This window comes from Scyliorhinus torazame, chromosome 25 (genome assembly GCF_047496885.1).
Source record: "Scyliorhinus torazame isolate Kashiwa2021f chromosome 25, sScyTor2.1, whole genome shotgun sequence".
Classification (NCBI taxonomy): domain Eukaryota; kingdom Metazoa; phylum Chordata; class Chondrichthyes; order Carcharhiniformes; family Scyliorhinidae; genus Scyliorhinus; species Scyliorhinus torazame.
The window spans coordinates 8,646,654-8,662,419 of NC_092731.1; the positions used below are offsets into that span (position 1 = coordinate 8,646,654).

The 15,766-nt window shown below is 44.2% G+C and overlaps 1 protein-coding gene across 2 annotated transcripts in view; it reads right to left on the reverse strand.

The window, feature by feature from the left end:
• The window catches only part of LOC140402288 (alpha-actinin-1-like), a 133,919-nt gene that overhangs the window by 66,430 nt on the left and 51,723 nt on the right, over positions 1-15,766 (reverse strand). For both annotated transcript variants that reach the window (XM_072489951.1, XM_072489950.1), the window contains exons 2-3: positions 11,658-11,772; positions 5,807-5,926 (exon numbers count right to left, since the gene is read on the reverse strand). In XM_072489951.1, the coding sequence (XP_072346052.1) occupies positions 5,807-5,926; positions 11,658-11,772 (235 nt within the window). The remainder of the gene's footprint in view (positions 1-5,806; positions 5,927-11,657; positions 11,773-15,766) is intronic.

The following is a 15,766-nucleotide window of genomic DNA, read 5'->3' on the forward strand; positions in this document are numbered from 1 at the left end:
TAACTTCCTTTATAGCACTGCTAAGAGACAGTCATTATAGAAATCCCTTTCCAATCCCAAGTATCCAGACATGAGATATTACTTTTTCGTCCAAAATATTTTGTCAATAAATCACCGTTAAATTATTATATTAAAAAATCTGATTACTTTGTTCGCTTGGCTGACATTTTACAGCTGTAACTTAACCATTACCTGCACCTAATAATTCACCATTGCAGGCACACACTCCAGTTTGAGTACAATTTATTCAAAGTTTGGAGTAAATAAGACCTGGAAGTCACAGGTTTGAATTTCTGTGAAAATGTTCCAATAACCAACAATAGCTTGAGATTTAAATTGATGCCAAAACCATTCCAGAATAATCTTAGTTTTCATACGATATTAACCAGCTTTCCCAACAGTTGCCGTTACTAGAAAGTCACAGCCTACAGTATGTTCCAGCTTATTGCCAGAGAAACGGCTTTGAAGAGTGGATGCATCAATTGGTTTCTAGGCAACAGAAACTGCCCATCAATCTGCATGGTGAATAGTTAAGCCGTCAGAGCACATTCCTCACTGGTATGCAGGAGGTATAAATTCAGCACCCATTTTAATTAGAGGCATCAGCAGCTCAAATCTTTGAACAGTAGTCAAATAGAACTAAGCTCCCTGAATGATCATGTGAGACAAGTAACTTTGCTCCTCTTTCCCTCTTTGTTTCTATTTTATTTGGAAATTACCTAGCCATAAAAATTCAGTAAAAGGTTACAGCTTTAAAAGGTTCTATTAGCCAAACTAGTTACCAATATTGTGCATAATATAGGTCAATAATTCAGTCAAGTACAATAGTGATGTTATGTCTATGTTATGTCACAACTTTAGCAAGTTGTGTTTTCAATTTTAATAAAATTGCACAACTAGGGGCAGCACGGTGGCACAGTGGTTAGCACTGCTGCCGCATGGCGCCGAGGTCCCAGGTTTGATCCCGGCCCTGGGTCACTGTCCATGTGGAGTTTGCACATTCTCCCAGTGTCTGCGTGGGTCTCATCCCCCACAACTCAAAGATGTGCAGCGCAGGTGAATTGGCCACGCTAAATTGGAAAAAAAAAGGAATTGGGTACTCTAAATTTAAAAAATAAAAGTAACTGGCTTCTCAGTGCTGAGGACAAGGGAAATAAACCAGGGTTCGTGATCACTTGTGACCATACGATGAGGACAGGATCAAGCAGGGTTATGAAAACATATCTGAATATCTGCCAGCGGTGTACAGTTTAAGCTGACGTGAGAATGGCCACTACTTTGTTTTCACCAGTGCCTAATACCATTTGCCAATCCTGATTCTCCCAAGCCAAGGCACGAGTGCAAAGGAATACTCCCCACTTTCCTGGAGGAGTGTCCTAGCATTCAAGTTCACCACCATGCAGGACAAAACAACCCACTTGCTGGCACCCCATTCACCACCTCAAAACTTTCACTCCCATCAGATAGGAACATAGGAACTAGGAGAAGTCAGCAATTCAACCCTTCGAGCCTGCTCCGCCATTCAATCAGGTCATGGTAGATCTCTTCCTGGTCTCAAATTCACCTCCCTGCCTGCTCTCCATATCCCTTTAACCCGTTTTTAAAATCAGAAATATATCCACCTCCTTCTTGAAACCATTTAATGATTCAGACTCCACCACACCATGGAGCAGCGAGTTGCACAAATTCAACACCCTCTGCGAGTAGTTCCTCCTCATCTCAGTTTTAAATCTACCATCTCTCAACCTATATCTGCGACCTCTCAATTAAGCAAGCCCCACAAGGGGGAACATTTGGTCTATGTTTATTTTATCAATCACTTTTAAATAATAATTTGCCTTTCTATTTTTTCGGTCAAAATGGATAACCTTGCACTTATCCACATTAAACGCCATCTGCCAAATTTTGTCCCATTCTCCTGGCCTATGTCCATCTGTAAACTCTGTCTCCTCTTCACTGCCTGCTTTCCCACCTATTATAGTTTCATCTGTAAATTTTGCTATGTTATACTGTACCTGCTTGCAGATAATTTACATAAATTGTAAACAGTCGAGGTCCAAGGACTGACCTCTGCGACACCCAACCAGTTACAGTTCACCAGCTAGTGAAGGACCCATTTATCCAGACCCTCTGCTTTCTCAGTCAGCCAATCTTCAATCCAACCCAGTACTCTACCCCCCCCAATCTCCTGTAGCTCACCATCTGGAGCAGTCTTTTATGCTGCATTCGCTATGAGGACTGGTTGAATAAACTCTGTTTGTTCTCACTGGAACGCTTTTTATAAGTCTAGATATACCACATCCATAGGTTCCCCATTATCCACCTTGCTGGTTACGTCCTCAAAGAACTTCCAACAAGTTTGTCGAGCATGAGTTGCCCTTCATGCTGACAATGGTGGATTGTGTTTTACCTTTCCAAATGTTCAGTCATCTCCTCGTTGATTGATTCCATCAACTTCCCCACTAGAGGTCAAGCTAACCGGTTTATAGTTTCCTACTTTTTGCCCCTCTCTCCTCTTTTGAAAAGAGCGTCACATTAGAGTGTTTCCAATCCACCAGGACTGTTCCAGAATCCGGGGAATTTTGAAATATCATAGCTAATGCTTCGACTATCTCTGCCATCACCTCCTTCAACACCCTCGTGCAGGCAATCAGGTTCCAGAGACCCAAGTGCCTTTAATCCTATTAGTTTATTCAAAATCTTCTCCCTAGTGATGGTTATTGCACCAAAGATCAAAGAACAAAGAAAGTACAGCACAGGAACAGGCCTTTCGGCCCTCCAAACCTGCGCCGACCATGCTGCCTGTCTAAACTAAAATCTTCTACACTTCCGGGGTCCGTATCCCTCTATTCCCATCCTATTCGTGTATTTGTCAAGATGCCCCTTAAACGTCACTATCGTCCCTGCTTCCACCACCTCCTCCAGCAGAGAGTTCCAGGCACCCATTACCCTCGGTGTAATAAACTTACCTCGTACATCTACTCTAAACCTTGCCCCTCGCACTTTAAATGTATGCCCCCTAGTAATTGACCCCTCTACCCTGGGAAAAAGTCTCTGACTATATGCCCCTCAATTTTGTAGACCTCTACCAGGTCACCCCTCATCCTCCTTCGTTCCAGTGAGAACAAACAGAGTTTATTCAACCAGTCCTCATAGCCAATGCCCTCCATACCAGGCAACATCCTGGTAAATCTCTTTTGCACCCGGGGACTTCCGGTGACGGCAGGCGGGAGGCAGCCGCACACTGGAGGGCTCCCGCTCAGGAATAGAAATTTCGGAGTTTTAACACCCAGTCCCGAGGGCAACGGAGGCTGAAAAAGCTGTAAGAAGGCACAGGGAGAAATGTCCAAGTTTGGGGGGAAAAACAGCCGTGAAAAAGGAGGTTACTGAAAGTCTGCCGGTGAGTCGAAAAATCAGTGCAGGAACTGTAAGGAAAGCAGAGGCTGGAGCACCAGGGGAGGCCGCATTGCTCACAGCAGAAGAAATGACCACGGTGATGGCTGTGGAACTTGAAAAACAGTTCACAAAGCACATGGAAGCGATTAAGGAGGAGATGGGGGTGGTATTGAAAGTGCTGGTGGAGGAGGCGATTGCCCCGGTGAGGGCGGCGGTATCAAGCGCAGCGACGGAGGTGCAGGAGCAAGGTGAGATGCTGAAGGAAGTGGAGGAGGCATTATCGCAGCACAGTGATCAACTCACCTCGATGGGGAATGAGTTGCGGAAGGTAACAGAGACCAACAAGGGTCTACGAGCCAAAATGCAAGACCTGGAAAACAGATCCAGGCGACAGAATCTGAGGATTGTGGGTCTGCCCGAAGGGGTGGAAGCCCCGAGGCCGACGGAGTATTTTGCCACGATGTTGGCGAAGCTATTGGGGGAGGGGGACGATCCCTCTTGATATGAACTGGATCGGGCTCATGGAGGCCTATACCAAAGGCGATTGAGCCGCCAAGAGTAGTAACTCTGTTTCCGTAGGTACAGCATGAAGGAGAAAATCCTGTGCTGGGCAAAGCAGAAGCGGCTGGTGCAGTGGGCTGGAGCTGGTACACGCATATACCAGGACTTTACGGTGGAGCTGGCAAGGAGGTGGGCTGCCTTCAGCCAGGTGAAGGCAGCACTGTACATCAGCAAGGTGCAGCGTGGCATAGTATATCCAGCTAAGTTGAGGGTGACATACAAATCCAAGGACTTTTATTTTGAGACGGCGGAAGAGTTTGCGAAGGCAGAAGGACTATGGCAGAATTGAGAAATGGGACTGAGAACGGGTCCTGTACTGATGTAGCCTCATGTAACTTTACTTTTTCACTGAGTGTTGGTGTATGTACTAAATGAGTCGACGATGTATATATTTGGACAAGGGAAAAGTTGGGACTTTCATTTGCAATGATGGTTCTTTGGGGCTTGAGTGTGCATGTGGGGGTTGTGTGCTAAAGGAGATTTCTTGGTTTTCCTGGGACCAGGCAAGGGGGAAGGAGACCCAGGCGGGGGCCTCCACGCTGGCCAGTTTAAGCTGGCCAGTGAACAGGAGTCAGGGGGGAGGAGGTTGCGGCCATCGGAGCCTGGTGGAACAGATTTCGGTGAGTCCAGCCGGGGCGAAAAGTTGGGCGAAGGTACCAAGGTTGGGGGGAGGAGTTGACAAGAGGAAGTGGAGGGGAGGAGTCTGGGAGCAGGGGGGGCAGGGTGTCTACAATTCATGGGTGTCATTCACGGAACTCTTTCAGGGATTGGCTGGCGTTGAATATTGGGGGGGGGGGGTTGGGCGGGTAGACTATACATGTCAATGGTGACCATAGGCGATTCCTGATTTCTTTTTTCCCCCACCTTGGGAGGTTTTGTTTTATTTGATGCTTATATTGTCAGGTGGGCCATTGTTTCGGGTGGTGGGAGGATGGGATCATTGTTGTTAGTAAGGGGATTGACATTGTATTCGTTACCCGTTTACAGTTTGTTGGTGGAGTGTAAATTCTGAAGAAAATGTGGAAATGGAGAACAAAAATATATATTTTTTAAATCTCTCTTGCACCCTCTCTAAAGCCTCCACAGCCTTCTGGTAGTGTGGCGACCAGAATCGAACACTATACTCCAAGTGTGGTTCTATACAGTTCCTCTGCATTTTTAAAAATAAATTTAGAGTACCCAATTCATTTTTTTCAATTAATGGCCACTTGGCCCTTCATGTCTGCACCGGCCTCTGGAAAGAGCACCCCACCCAAGCCCACACCTCAACCCTATCCTCATAACCCAGTCACTCCACCAAACCAAACCTTTTTTGACATGGGCAATCCATCTAACCTGCACATCTTTGGACTATGGGAGGAAAACAGAGCACCCGGAGGAAACCCATGTAGGCATGGGGAGAATGTGCAGACTTCGCACAGCGACCCAGGCTGGGAATCGAACCGGTGACCCTGGAGCTGTGAAACAACAGTGCTAACCACTGCTACCATGCTGGCCTTCACTGCAGTGGTTCAAGGCAACAGCTCACCATCATCCAAGAGCAATTACAAATAGGCAAAAATACTGGCCTTGCCAGTGACAATAAGATCCCAGAACGAGCAGAGTGGGAGAACAAAAATGGAAAAAGAAATAGACTAAGCTATCTATAACCAAAAATCAACTGGTATGCTATGGTTAAAATTGGTATTCATCAAAATGGCTGTCAAGTCCATTGTCTGGACTGCATGTCCAATTCCTAGTTAACTATCAAGAAACACTTTTGCTGAAAAACACACCCAACTTCATGCAACTTGTTTAAAAACCCATTTCTTCATCGGCAAATTATATACATTTAAATACTTGTTCTTACCTTCTGCTCCAATGGAGACTAGCTTCACTCCCTTGCTTGCAATAAAATCCAACGCTTTGTTGACATTGTTTATTTTATGCACCCTCATTTTCCCACGCTCTGGTTTAGGTAGCCGCTCTCCTAAAAAGGTACAAATGTTTGCATATTTCCCTTTACTTTACATGAAATTCTGAGAACTTACTTGGCGTTGTGATTCCAGTGAAACAGTACTTGCATTGACAAAGAAAATTTTAGATTGTCCATTTGATGGTACAATGATTTAACTTACATAGATAACTGCAAACAAAAAATCATGAGTTGGGAAACTCTTGCAAACTAATACCATCAACATTCTAGAGTTTGCCTGGGTTGGAAGCTTCCTAAAGTTGAAGGTGAAGAGGGCAGTAAAGCCTCAGGCACCAGAGAATATCAGCAGCAATAAACATAGAAAATACAGCACAGAACAGGCCCTTCGGCCCACGATGTTGTGCCGAACCTTTGTCCTAGATTGTTCATAGATCATTGAATTTACAGTGCAGAAGGAGGCCATTTGGCCCTTTGAGTCTGCACCGGCTCCTGGAAAGAGCACTCTACCCAAACGCAACACCTCCACCCAACACCAAGGGCAATTTTGGACATTAAGGGCAATTTATCATGGCCAATCCACCTAACCTGCACATCTTTGGACTGTGGGAGGAAACCGGAGCACCCGGAGGAAACCCACCCACACACAGGGAGGACGTGCAGACTCCGCACAGACAGTGACCCAAGCCGGAATCGAACCTGGGACCCTGGAGCTGTGAAGCAATTGTGCTATCCACAATGCTACCGTGCTGCCCTCAAGAACAAATAAATCTACACTATCATTTTACCGTAATCCATGTACCTATCCAATAGCTGCTTGAAGGTCCCTAATGTTTCTGACTCAACTACTTCCACAGGCAGTGCGTTCCATGCCCCCACTACTCTCTGGGTAAAGAACCTACCTCTGATATCCCTTCTATATCTTCCACCTTTCACCTTAAATTTATGTCTCCTTGTAATGGTTTGTACCACCCGGGGAAAAAGTCTCTGACTGTCTACTCTATCTATTCCCCTGATCATCTTATAAACCTCTATCAAGTCGCCCCTCATCCTTCTCCGTTCTAATGAGAAAAGGCCTAGCACCCTCAACCTTTCCTCGTAAGACCTACTCTCCATTCCAGGCAACATCCTGGTAAATCTTCTTTGCACCTTTCCAAAGCTTCCACATCCTTCCTAAAAAGAGGCAACCAGAACTGCACACAGTACTCCAAATGTGGCCTTACCAAAGTTTTGTACAGCTGCATCATCACCTCACGGCTCTTAAATTCAATCCCTCTGTTAATGAACGCGAGCACACCATAGGCCTTCTTCACAGCTCTATCCACTTGAGTGGCAACTTTCAAAGATGTATGAACATAGACCCCAAGATCTCTCTGCTCCTCCACATTGCCAAGAACTCTACCGTTAACCCTGTATTCCGCATTCATATTTGTCCTTCCAAAATGGACAACCTCACACTTTTCAGGGTTAAACTCCATCTGCCACTTCTCAGCCCAGCTCTGCATCCTATCTATGTCCCTTTGCAGCCGACAACAGCCCTCCTCACTATCCACAACTCCACCAATCTTCCTATCGTCTGCAAATTTACTGATCCACCCTTCAACTCCCTCATCCAAGTCATTAATGAAAATCACAAACAGCAGAGGACCCAGAACTGATCCCTGCGGTACGCCACTGGTAACTGGGATCCAGGCTGAATATTTGCCATCCACCACCACTCTGACTTCTATCGGTTAGCCAGTTCGTTATCCAACTGGCCAAATTTCCCACTACCCCATGCCTCCTTACTTTCTGCATAAGCCTACCATGGGGAACCTTATCAAATGCCTTACTAAAATCCATGTACACTACATCCACTGCTTTAAACTTCATCCACATGCTTGGTCACCTCCTCAAAGAATTCAATAAGACTTGTAAGGCAAGACCTTCCCCTCACAAATCCGTGCTGACCATCCCTAATCAAGCAGTGTCTTTCCAGATGCTCAGAAATCCTATCCTTCAGTACCCTTTCCATTACTTTGCCTACCACCGAAGTAAGACTAACTGGCCTGTAATTCCCAGGGTTATCCCTAGTCCCTTTTTTGAACAAGGGCACGACATTCGCCACTCTCCAGTCCCCTGGTACCACCCCTGTTGACAGTGAGGACGAAAAGATCATTGCCAACGGCTCTGCAATTTCATCTCTTGCTTCCCATAGAATCCTTGGATATATCCCGTCAGGCCCGGGGGACTTGTCTATCCTCAAGTTTTTCAAAATGCCCAACACATCTTCCTTCCTAACAAGTATTTCCTCGAGCTTATCAATCTGTTTCACACTGTCCTCTCCAACAATATCACCCCTCTCATTTGTAAATACAGAAGAAAAGTACTCGTTCAAGGCCTCTCCTATCTCTTCAGACTCAATACACAATCTCCCGCTACTGTCCTTGATCGGACCTACCCTCGCTCTAGTCATTCTCATATTTCTCACATATGTGTAAAAGGCCTTGGGGTTTTCCTTGATCCTACCCGCCAAAGATTGTTCATGCCCTCTCTTAGCTCTCCTAATCCCTTTCTTCAGTTCCCTCCTGGCTATCTTGTATCCCTCCAATGCCCTGTCTGAACCTTGTTTCCTCAGCCTTGCATAAGTCTCCTTTTTCCTCTTAACAAGACATTCAACCTCTCTCGTCAACCATGGTTCCCTCACTCGACCATCTCTTCCCTGCCTGACAGGGACATACATATCAAGGACACGTAGTACCTGTTCCTTGAACAAGTTCCACATTTCACTTGTGTCCTTCCCTGACAGCCTACGTTCCCAACTTATGCACTTCAATTCTCGTCTGACAACATCGTATTTACCCTTCCCCCAATTGTAAACCTTGCCCTGTTGCACGCACCTATCCCCCTCCATTACTAAAGTGAAAGTCACAAAATTGTGGTCACTATCTCCAAAATGCTCCCCCACTAACAAATCTATCACTTGCCCTGGTTCATTACCAAGTACTAAATCCAATATTGCCCCTCCTCTGGTCGGACAATCTACATACCGTGTTAGAAAAGCTTCCCGGACACACTGCACAAACACCACCCCATCCAAACTATTTGATCTAAAGAGTTTCCACTCAATATTTGGGAAGTTAAAGTCACCCATGACTACTACCCTGTGACTTCTGCACCTCTCCAAAATCTGTTTCCCAATCTGTTCCTCCACATCTCTGCTACTATTGGGGGGCCTATAGAAAACTCCTAACAAGGTGACTGCTCCTTTCCTATTTCTGACTTCAACCCATACTACCTCATTAGGGTGATACTCCTCGAACTGCCTTTCTGCAGCTGTTATACTATCTCTAATTAATAATGCCACCCTCCCCACCTCTTTTACCACCCTCTCTAATCTTATTGAAACATCTATAACCAGGGACCTCCAACAACCATTTCTGCCCCTCTTCTATCCAAGTTTCCGTGATGGCCACCACATCGTAGTCCCAAGTACCGATCCATGCCTTAAGTTCACCCACCTTATTCCTGATGCTTCTTGCGTTGAAGTATACACACTTCAACCCATCTCCGTGCCTGCAAGTACTCTCCTTTGTCAGTGCTCCCTTCCCCACTGCCTCATTACACGCTTTGGCGTCCTGAATATCAGCTACCTTAGTTTGATATTCCAGAATATTTGAACAGATGAAAAAACGACTTTAGAATATCCCCATGGACTGCACCAGTATATGGAATATTGGAATATGCATTAAAGTTTGCATTCGAGGAGGTTTCTGCTTGCACCCACTGGCTAGTTTACTCAAGCACATTGCATATCAAATCTATACCTGCTGGGGAAAAATGGAGAAAAGTGTAATGCTGAATTAGTTTATCCAGCAAGGAATTAGACTATACAAGAGAAGAGTTCCAACTTCAATCCCCATTCTATGCCAGGTTAACTAATCTCAGTGGTGGTGGCAATGTTTCTACGAATGATCCCGATCCAGTGCTCCAGCTATAATTTTGTCCATGAAGACAACTGGCAAGCACAGGCTCGAGTTAAGCCATGAGGCCCCAAACAATCTGTCAACGCAGAACACTGAAGCTCAACAGCCATTGGAAGGCATCCACGAGTTCAAACTAAAGCAAAGTTAACATTTTCAAGACATGGGGAGGCGCAGAGTGCATCAACAAAGGACCAAAAAAACTGCTAATCAATCCTGCAAAATAAAAAAACCTTTCATGGTTTAAATGGTGCCTAGCCAACACAGGTGGTAAAGAGTCACAGGAAGTGTATTTCGTTCTCTCCCTATTTTTCCTCTACTGCACATCATGTACAGTTGCTTTCATCATCTCAAAGTGGCCATTATGTTAGTGCAACTGTTAACATTCTGCTTTTCCCAATATTTCCCTTGGGCTTGCAGATGCCAACTGGCCAAGATCAGATATTTTGGCATTGATTATGTATTGAACTATCCAAAAACAGAAGGAAATAAAGTTTCATAAGTCATGGACTTCAGTGGTGGCCATGATCTGATCAGTCACACACTAGGTAGCTCCAACCTGTAGGTGTGGTCTTGGTCCTTTCTACCCAATTAATGGGCGATTTTGACAGATAAAGTGTGAGGAAAGTGGAGAGTGATTAGTTCTCCCCGGATTGGAATGCCTACATGGTTTGGAATGTCTACGGGGTTATTAAACCCAGTCAGTCAGAGGAAACCCTGGCCCAAGAGTTGGAGGAGACTCGTGGCACAGCACAAGGTTGGAGGATGGCGGAGGGGGAAGGGTCATCGTTTACACCGAAACCGCCGATGGAGCAGTTGATGAGTTTCATCAATAAGGAATTTGGGCAGTAACGCAAGATGTAGGGGGACTGGTCGAGTGAGATTTAGGGGACAGTAGCAGCTCTTCGCAGGACCATGGATCAGGTGCAGAAGTGTTTGGAGGCACAAGGAGCGATGATTCAAGATGTGGAAAAGGTGTTGTCCAATCAGAGTGACCAGATTGTGTCGTTGGAGGTGGAGATGGCGATTCTGCCAGGGAGAGTTAGGACTGCAGGTGGGAAGGTAATGGTGTTCGGATATATCAGAACATTGGAGCCGACCTCGCCAAGAGACAGGCAGGGGTCAGTAAGGCAAAGGCAGCATTGTATCGGTAATTAAGTGATCATGAGACTCAGACAAAACTTGAATAAATAGTTGTATGACAATAAAATCATGTCGGGCCAGTAGTGGTTAGCACTGCTGCCTCATGGCGCCGAGATCACAGGTTCAATCCCGGCTCTGGGTCACCGTCCATGTGGAGTTTGCACATTCTCCCCGTGTTTGCGTGGGTTTCGCCCACACAACCCAAAGAGGTGCAGGTTAGGTGGATTGGCCATGCTAAATTGCCCCTTAATTCGAGAAAATGAATAGGGCACTCTAAATTTAGTTTTAAAAATAAAATAAAGCACATATATTTGAAGATTGAGTTTTAGCATCCTTTGCTGATTAAATTTTGCTTAAACAGGAAATGCTCACATCCTTTGAACTTGGAACAATTAGGCCTAATGGTGTAAACATGAGATTGTAACTCGCCGAAGCATGGTCTACCTTTAACTATGCATATCAAGCGAATTCCCTCAGAATATCAACCTTAGTTTTTAGATCAGTTGGGAGGAAGCTAATAGAAAGATATATTTCAAAGTGCCACGGGTTAGGAAAAAATTGTGACCACTTTTTTTTTTTTTTTAAAGTGGCAAACAGACACTCCTTTATCTTTGAGTGAAAAGACATGCTGGCCCTGAGTTTTTTTTTAAGTGCTTGATTTTGCACAGCTTGCACCCCCTCACCTGAAATCACCTCCAGTAGCAGCATAAGTTTAAGTCCATCTCTGAAATCTTCTTCAATTACTTCAATCTGGGTCCCTGCCTTCCGCAGATGCGAGTTGCACCATGCTGTAAATGTCTGCAAAGCAAACAAAACTATTATAATAAAGAATAAAGAAATGGCAGAGACGTTAAACACATATTTTGGGCTTCAGAGTAGAGGACACAAACATTCTGGACATCATGACAAACCAAGGGACTAGGGAATGTTAGGAATTTCTGTGGTGCTACTGCCTCAAATAGAACTAAAAGGCAAAACAAATGCTGAACTAGATGGGGTTCTGGAGCGCCAACAGGTGAAGGACAGCATTGGAATCAATCTTTACTCAATTTTACATTTACTTATAAAATGAAACATCACAAGCAGACATCTTGAAACTCAACCATATCTATTTCAACATGCTCAAATGAAACCCCAATTACCGCCCTCCACTTGCATTTAATGTTACACGATGGCCTGCCTGCATTCTAAGATTTCAAGAGGCAGCTACAGAGATAGTGGATGTACTTGTTTGATCTTTGAGAATTCTCTACATTCTAGAACGGAACCGGGGGATTAAAAGGTAGCAAATAGGACTCCACCTTTAAAGAAAGTGAGGAAGAATAGGGAGCCATGGGTCAGTCAGCCTCTCAGTAGCAGGAAAAATGGTAGAATTGATGGAAATGTGGTAATTGGGCACTTAATCATATTTGACGGTCACAGATTAATGAAAGGGAGTGACTTTACTGGAGGGTGTATCTAGCAGACAAGGTGAACAAATGGGTGTAGTTTATTTCCATTTTCACAGTAACTTCATTGCAATGTAAGCCTATTTGTGACAATAATAAAGATTATCTTGCTAAGACACTTGAGGGCAGAAATTCAATCTAAGGTGCAAGGCAGGAGTCATATGTAGGCCAGAAGTAATGTGAAAGGTCGGTTTTCTTCAAGAAAGACAAGTTAGGTTTTTTGCCATATTTCACCTGCTTGAATGGTAATATTTCCTAGCGGGTTTAATTTCATAATTTGCAATGGTACTACTGGAGACTAATGATCCACAGAAATGTAGTGTAACATTCGCAAAGAACAGGATGGAAATAGCTCCCTGGTTTATAAACTCAAATAACACTTGATTCACCTCGAAGTCCAAAATGTCTTCACATCAAAGAGGAAAGTAATGTCAATACACACAATATACAGATGGCATAGTGGAACAAAGGTGAGCACTGCGGCCTCAGCACCAGGGACTCGTTAGATTCCGCTTTGGGTGATTGTGTAAAGTTGGCACGTTCTCCCAGTGTCCGCGTGGTTGCTTCCTCCCACAGAGCAAAGAGGTGTGCAGTTAGGTGAATTGGCCACGATAAATGCACAGGGTTACAGGGATGATGCAAGAGAGTGGGCCTAGATATGGTGCACTTTCGGAAGATTTTACAGAGTCATGGGCCGAATGGTCTCCTTCTGCACTGTAGGAATTTTATGGATTCTAGGACAGAAACGGGCCATTTGGTACAATCAGGCTAAGCCGGTGCTTATGTTTCACTCAAAACCGCCTCCATTCTTCGCAACTAACCATCAGAATGACACTATTTTGTTGCCCCTCATTGTGCTTATGAACATTCTTCAGCAATATGCACCTTCTCTGGCTAAAGTTTCTCCCGAATTCTTCGCCTGATTTCTTAGTGATTATCTTACATTGAGTGCCTCCATGTCACAGATCAAAATTGTCTACGCTATCAAAATCTTAATACTTAATAGGCTTTCTCTTTCTAGTGAAAAATAAAGACATTGAGCTGGTTTCTTTCCTATAGGTATAATACCGCAGTTGTCACAAGCCTTGGGGGGGGGGGGGGGGACTTTAGACTTCTTTTTTAAAATAAAAGATGGTAACGGAGTGTCAACATCTGTACATACCATAAATCTTTCACAATAGAAATATTTCCATCAACAGCCATTAACCATTGTTGCCACTTAATTATAGGTTACCACAGTTAAATACACAACGGTTCTATGGAAACAGGAACTCATTTAACCACGGTCTACCGTTTTGTACAGCTTTCCACTTGGGGCAAGTACTTTTGAAAACAATTGTAATCCTAGTCTTTGCAGTTCCACGGTTGATTATTTTTGGCTGGAGTCTCAGAACGGTTTTCATTTATTTCTGTAACCTCAGATGAGTACCAATCACAAATCAATAGCACACAATTAGCATCTTTCTATCAATTTTATGTATTAAATGGCTGTACAGAAAACTGATCAATACGCTGGACCATTTATATCTCAACAGTTAGAACAGTCCCAAGAATTCCAAAAATAAGAACAAACAGGATAAGAGTACCCAATTATTTTTTTCCCAATTAAGGGGCAATTTAGCACAGCCAATCCTCATACCCTGCACATCTTTGGGCTGTGTGGGTGAGACTCAGACACAGGCGAATATGCAAACTCCACACTGACAGTGACCCTGGGTCCTCAGTGCCATGAGGCAGCAATACTAACCACTGTGCCACCCACCACTGGACAACTTAATTTTTTGACCAACGGGTCCACACTTACGAGTAAACGTCCCTGATATTTTTCAGTGCACATTGCACCACCCTCCTGGAAATCTAAACCAATTAAGCCAACACCACTTTGAACTAGCTGGTATAATGCTAGAGGTCAACACGGCCTGAGGTGACTAACAGTTGCCATACTGCAGGCAGAAGTGGACGATTTCTATGCCATTCTGCAGCAATTTTGACCACTGACAATATTTAAAAATGTAACCTAAACTTAGTTTAAAGTACAAGTACCTTGGGTGGTACGGTGATGCAGTGGCTAGCACTGCTGCCTCATGGCACTGAGGACCCGGGTTTGATCCGGGCCCTTTCCATGTGGATTTTGCACATTCTCCTTGTGCCTGTGTGGGTCTCACCCCTCAAAAGATGTGCAGGGTAAGTGGATTGGTCACACCAAATTGCCCCTTAATTGGGAAAAAGAATTGGGTGCTCTAAATTTTTTTCAAAATTTTAAGTACCAATTTGCATATATATATTGTGCTTTTTTCAAAAACAAACCCAATTGGAGGTTTAAAAAAAATTATTCCAGGTTTATTAGGCAGATGGTAGCAGTGGGTAGCACCGTTGCTTCACAGCTTCGGGGTCGAATCCGACTTGGATCACTGTGTGGAGTCTGCACGTTCTTCCCGTGTCTGCGTGGATTTTCTCCGGGTGCTCCGGTTTCCTCCCACAAGTCTTGAAAGACGTGCTGTTAGGCAATTTGGACATCCCAGGTGACATGGGGCTTTTCAGCAATTTCATTGGTGTTAATGTAAGCCTACTTGTGACAATAAAGATTATTATTAGGTGACCAAAGACACAGAAACCCATAAATTTACTTAAACCCAGCATTAGGGGAGAGGGCCATGGGAATTAAGAAAATTGTGGAACTACGCTTGCCTGGGATAGGAAATAGCAATACTGTATTTTGAAGAAAATCGCGATAAATCTGTCGGTGAACAACCAGATCAATCATGCCTCATTGAGCGAAGCTTTGTTTTTGAAAGACAGAGCTCAGTTTAGAGGGCAAGCATGGGTATGTGGATTAGAGAAAAGAGGAGGAAGTTGGAGACGATCTTGCTATAGATCCCAGATGTGGCAAGGCCTCATGATAGAAGAGGGAAGGGACTTTTCATCCAGAATCTCACTTATAAAAACTTCACTTCCTCTTTCCTTCAACATTATCACCAGGAATTGAGTGGCTAGGGAAAATTTGAAGGAACAGAATGGAGTTAGACGTGTGATAGGTAAAACAATTAGATCAACATTTAACAGAGCTGAAAGTGAACACTGTTCTACAGCTGGAATTCAACTGCAAGGAACAAACACCATGTCAGAACTTCAGTCCTCCAAACAATCCTCACCAGCCCTTTGAACCACGTTCAAAGTAAATCTCTATGCATGTACATTCAATGGGAGCTGCCATTTTTGTTCAGAGAAAATGTAGCAAATTCAAGCCAATTACTATAACAGACAGCTAGAAGGATCATTTGCTTATTTCATCAACACCTAGACTTTTCAGTTTCCACTCAAACATTCTTAAGTCCTGAGATCAC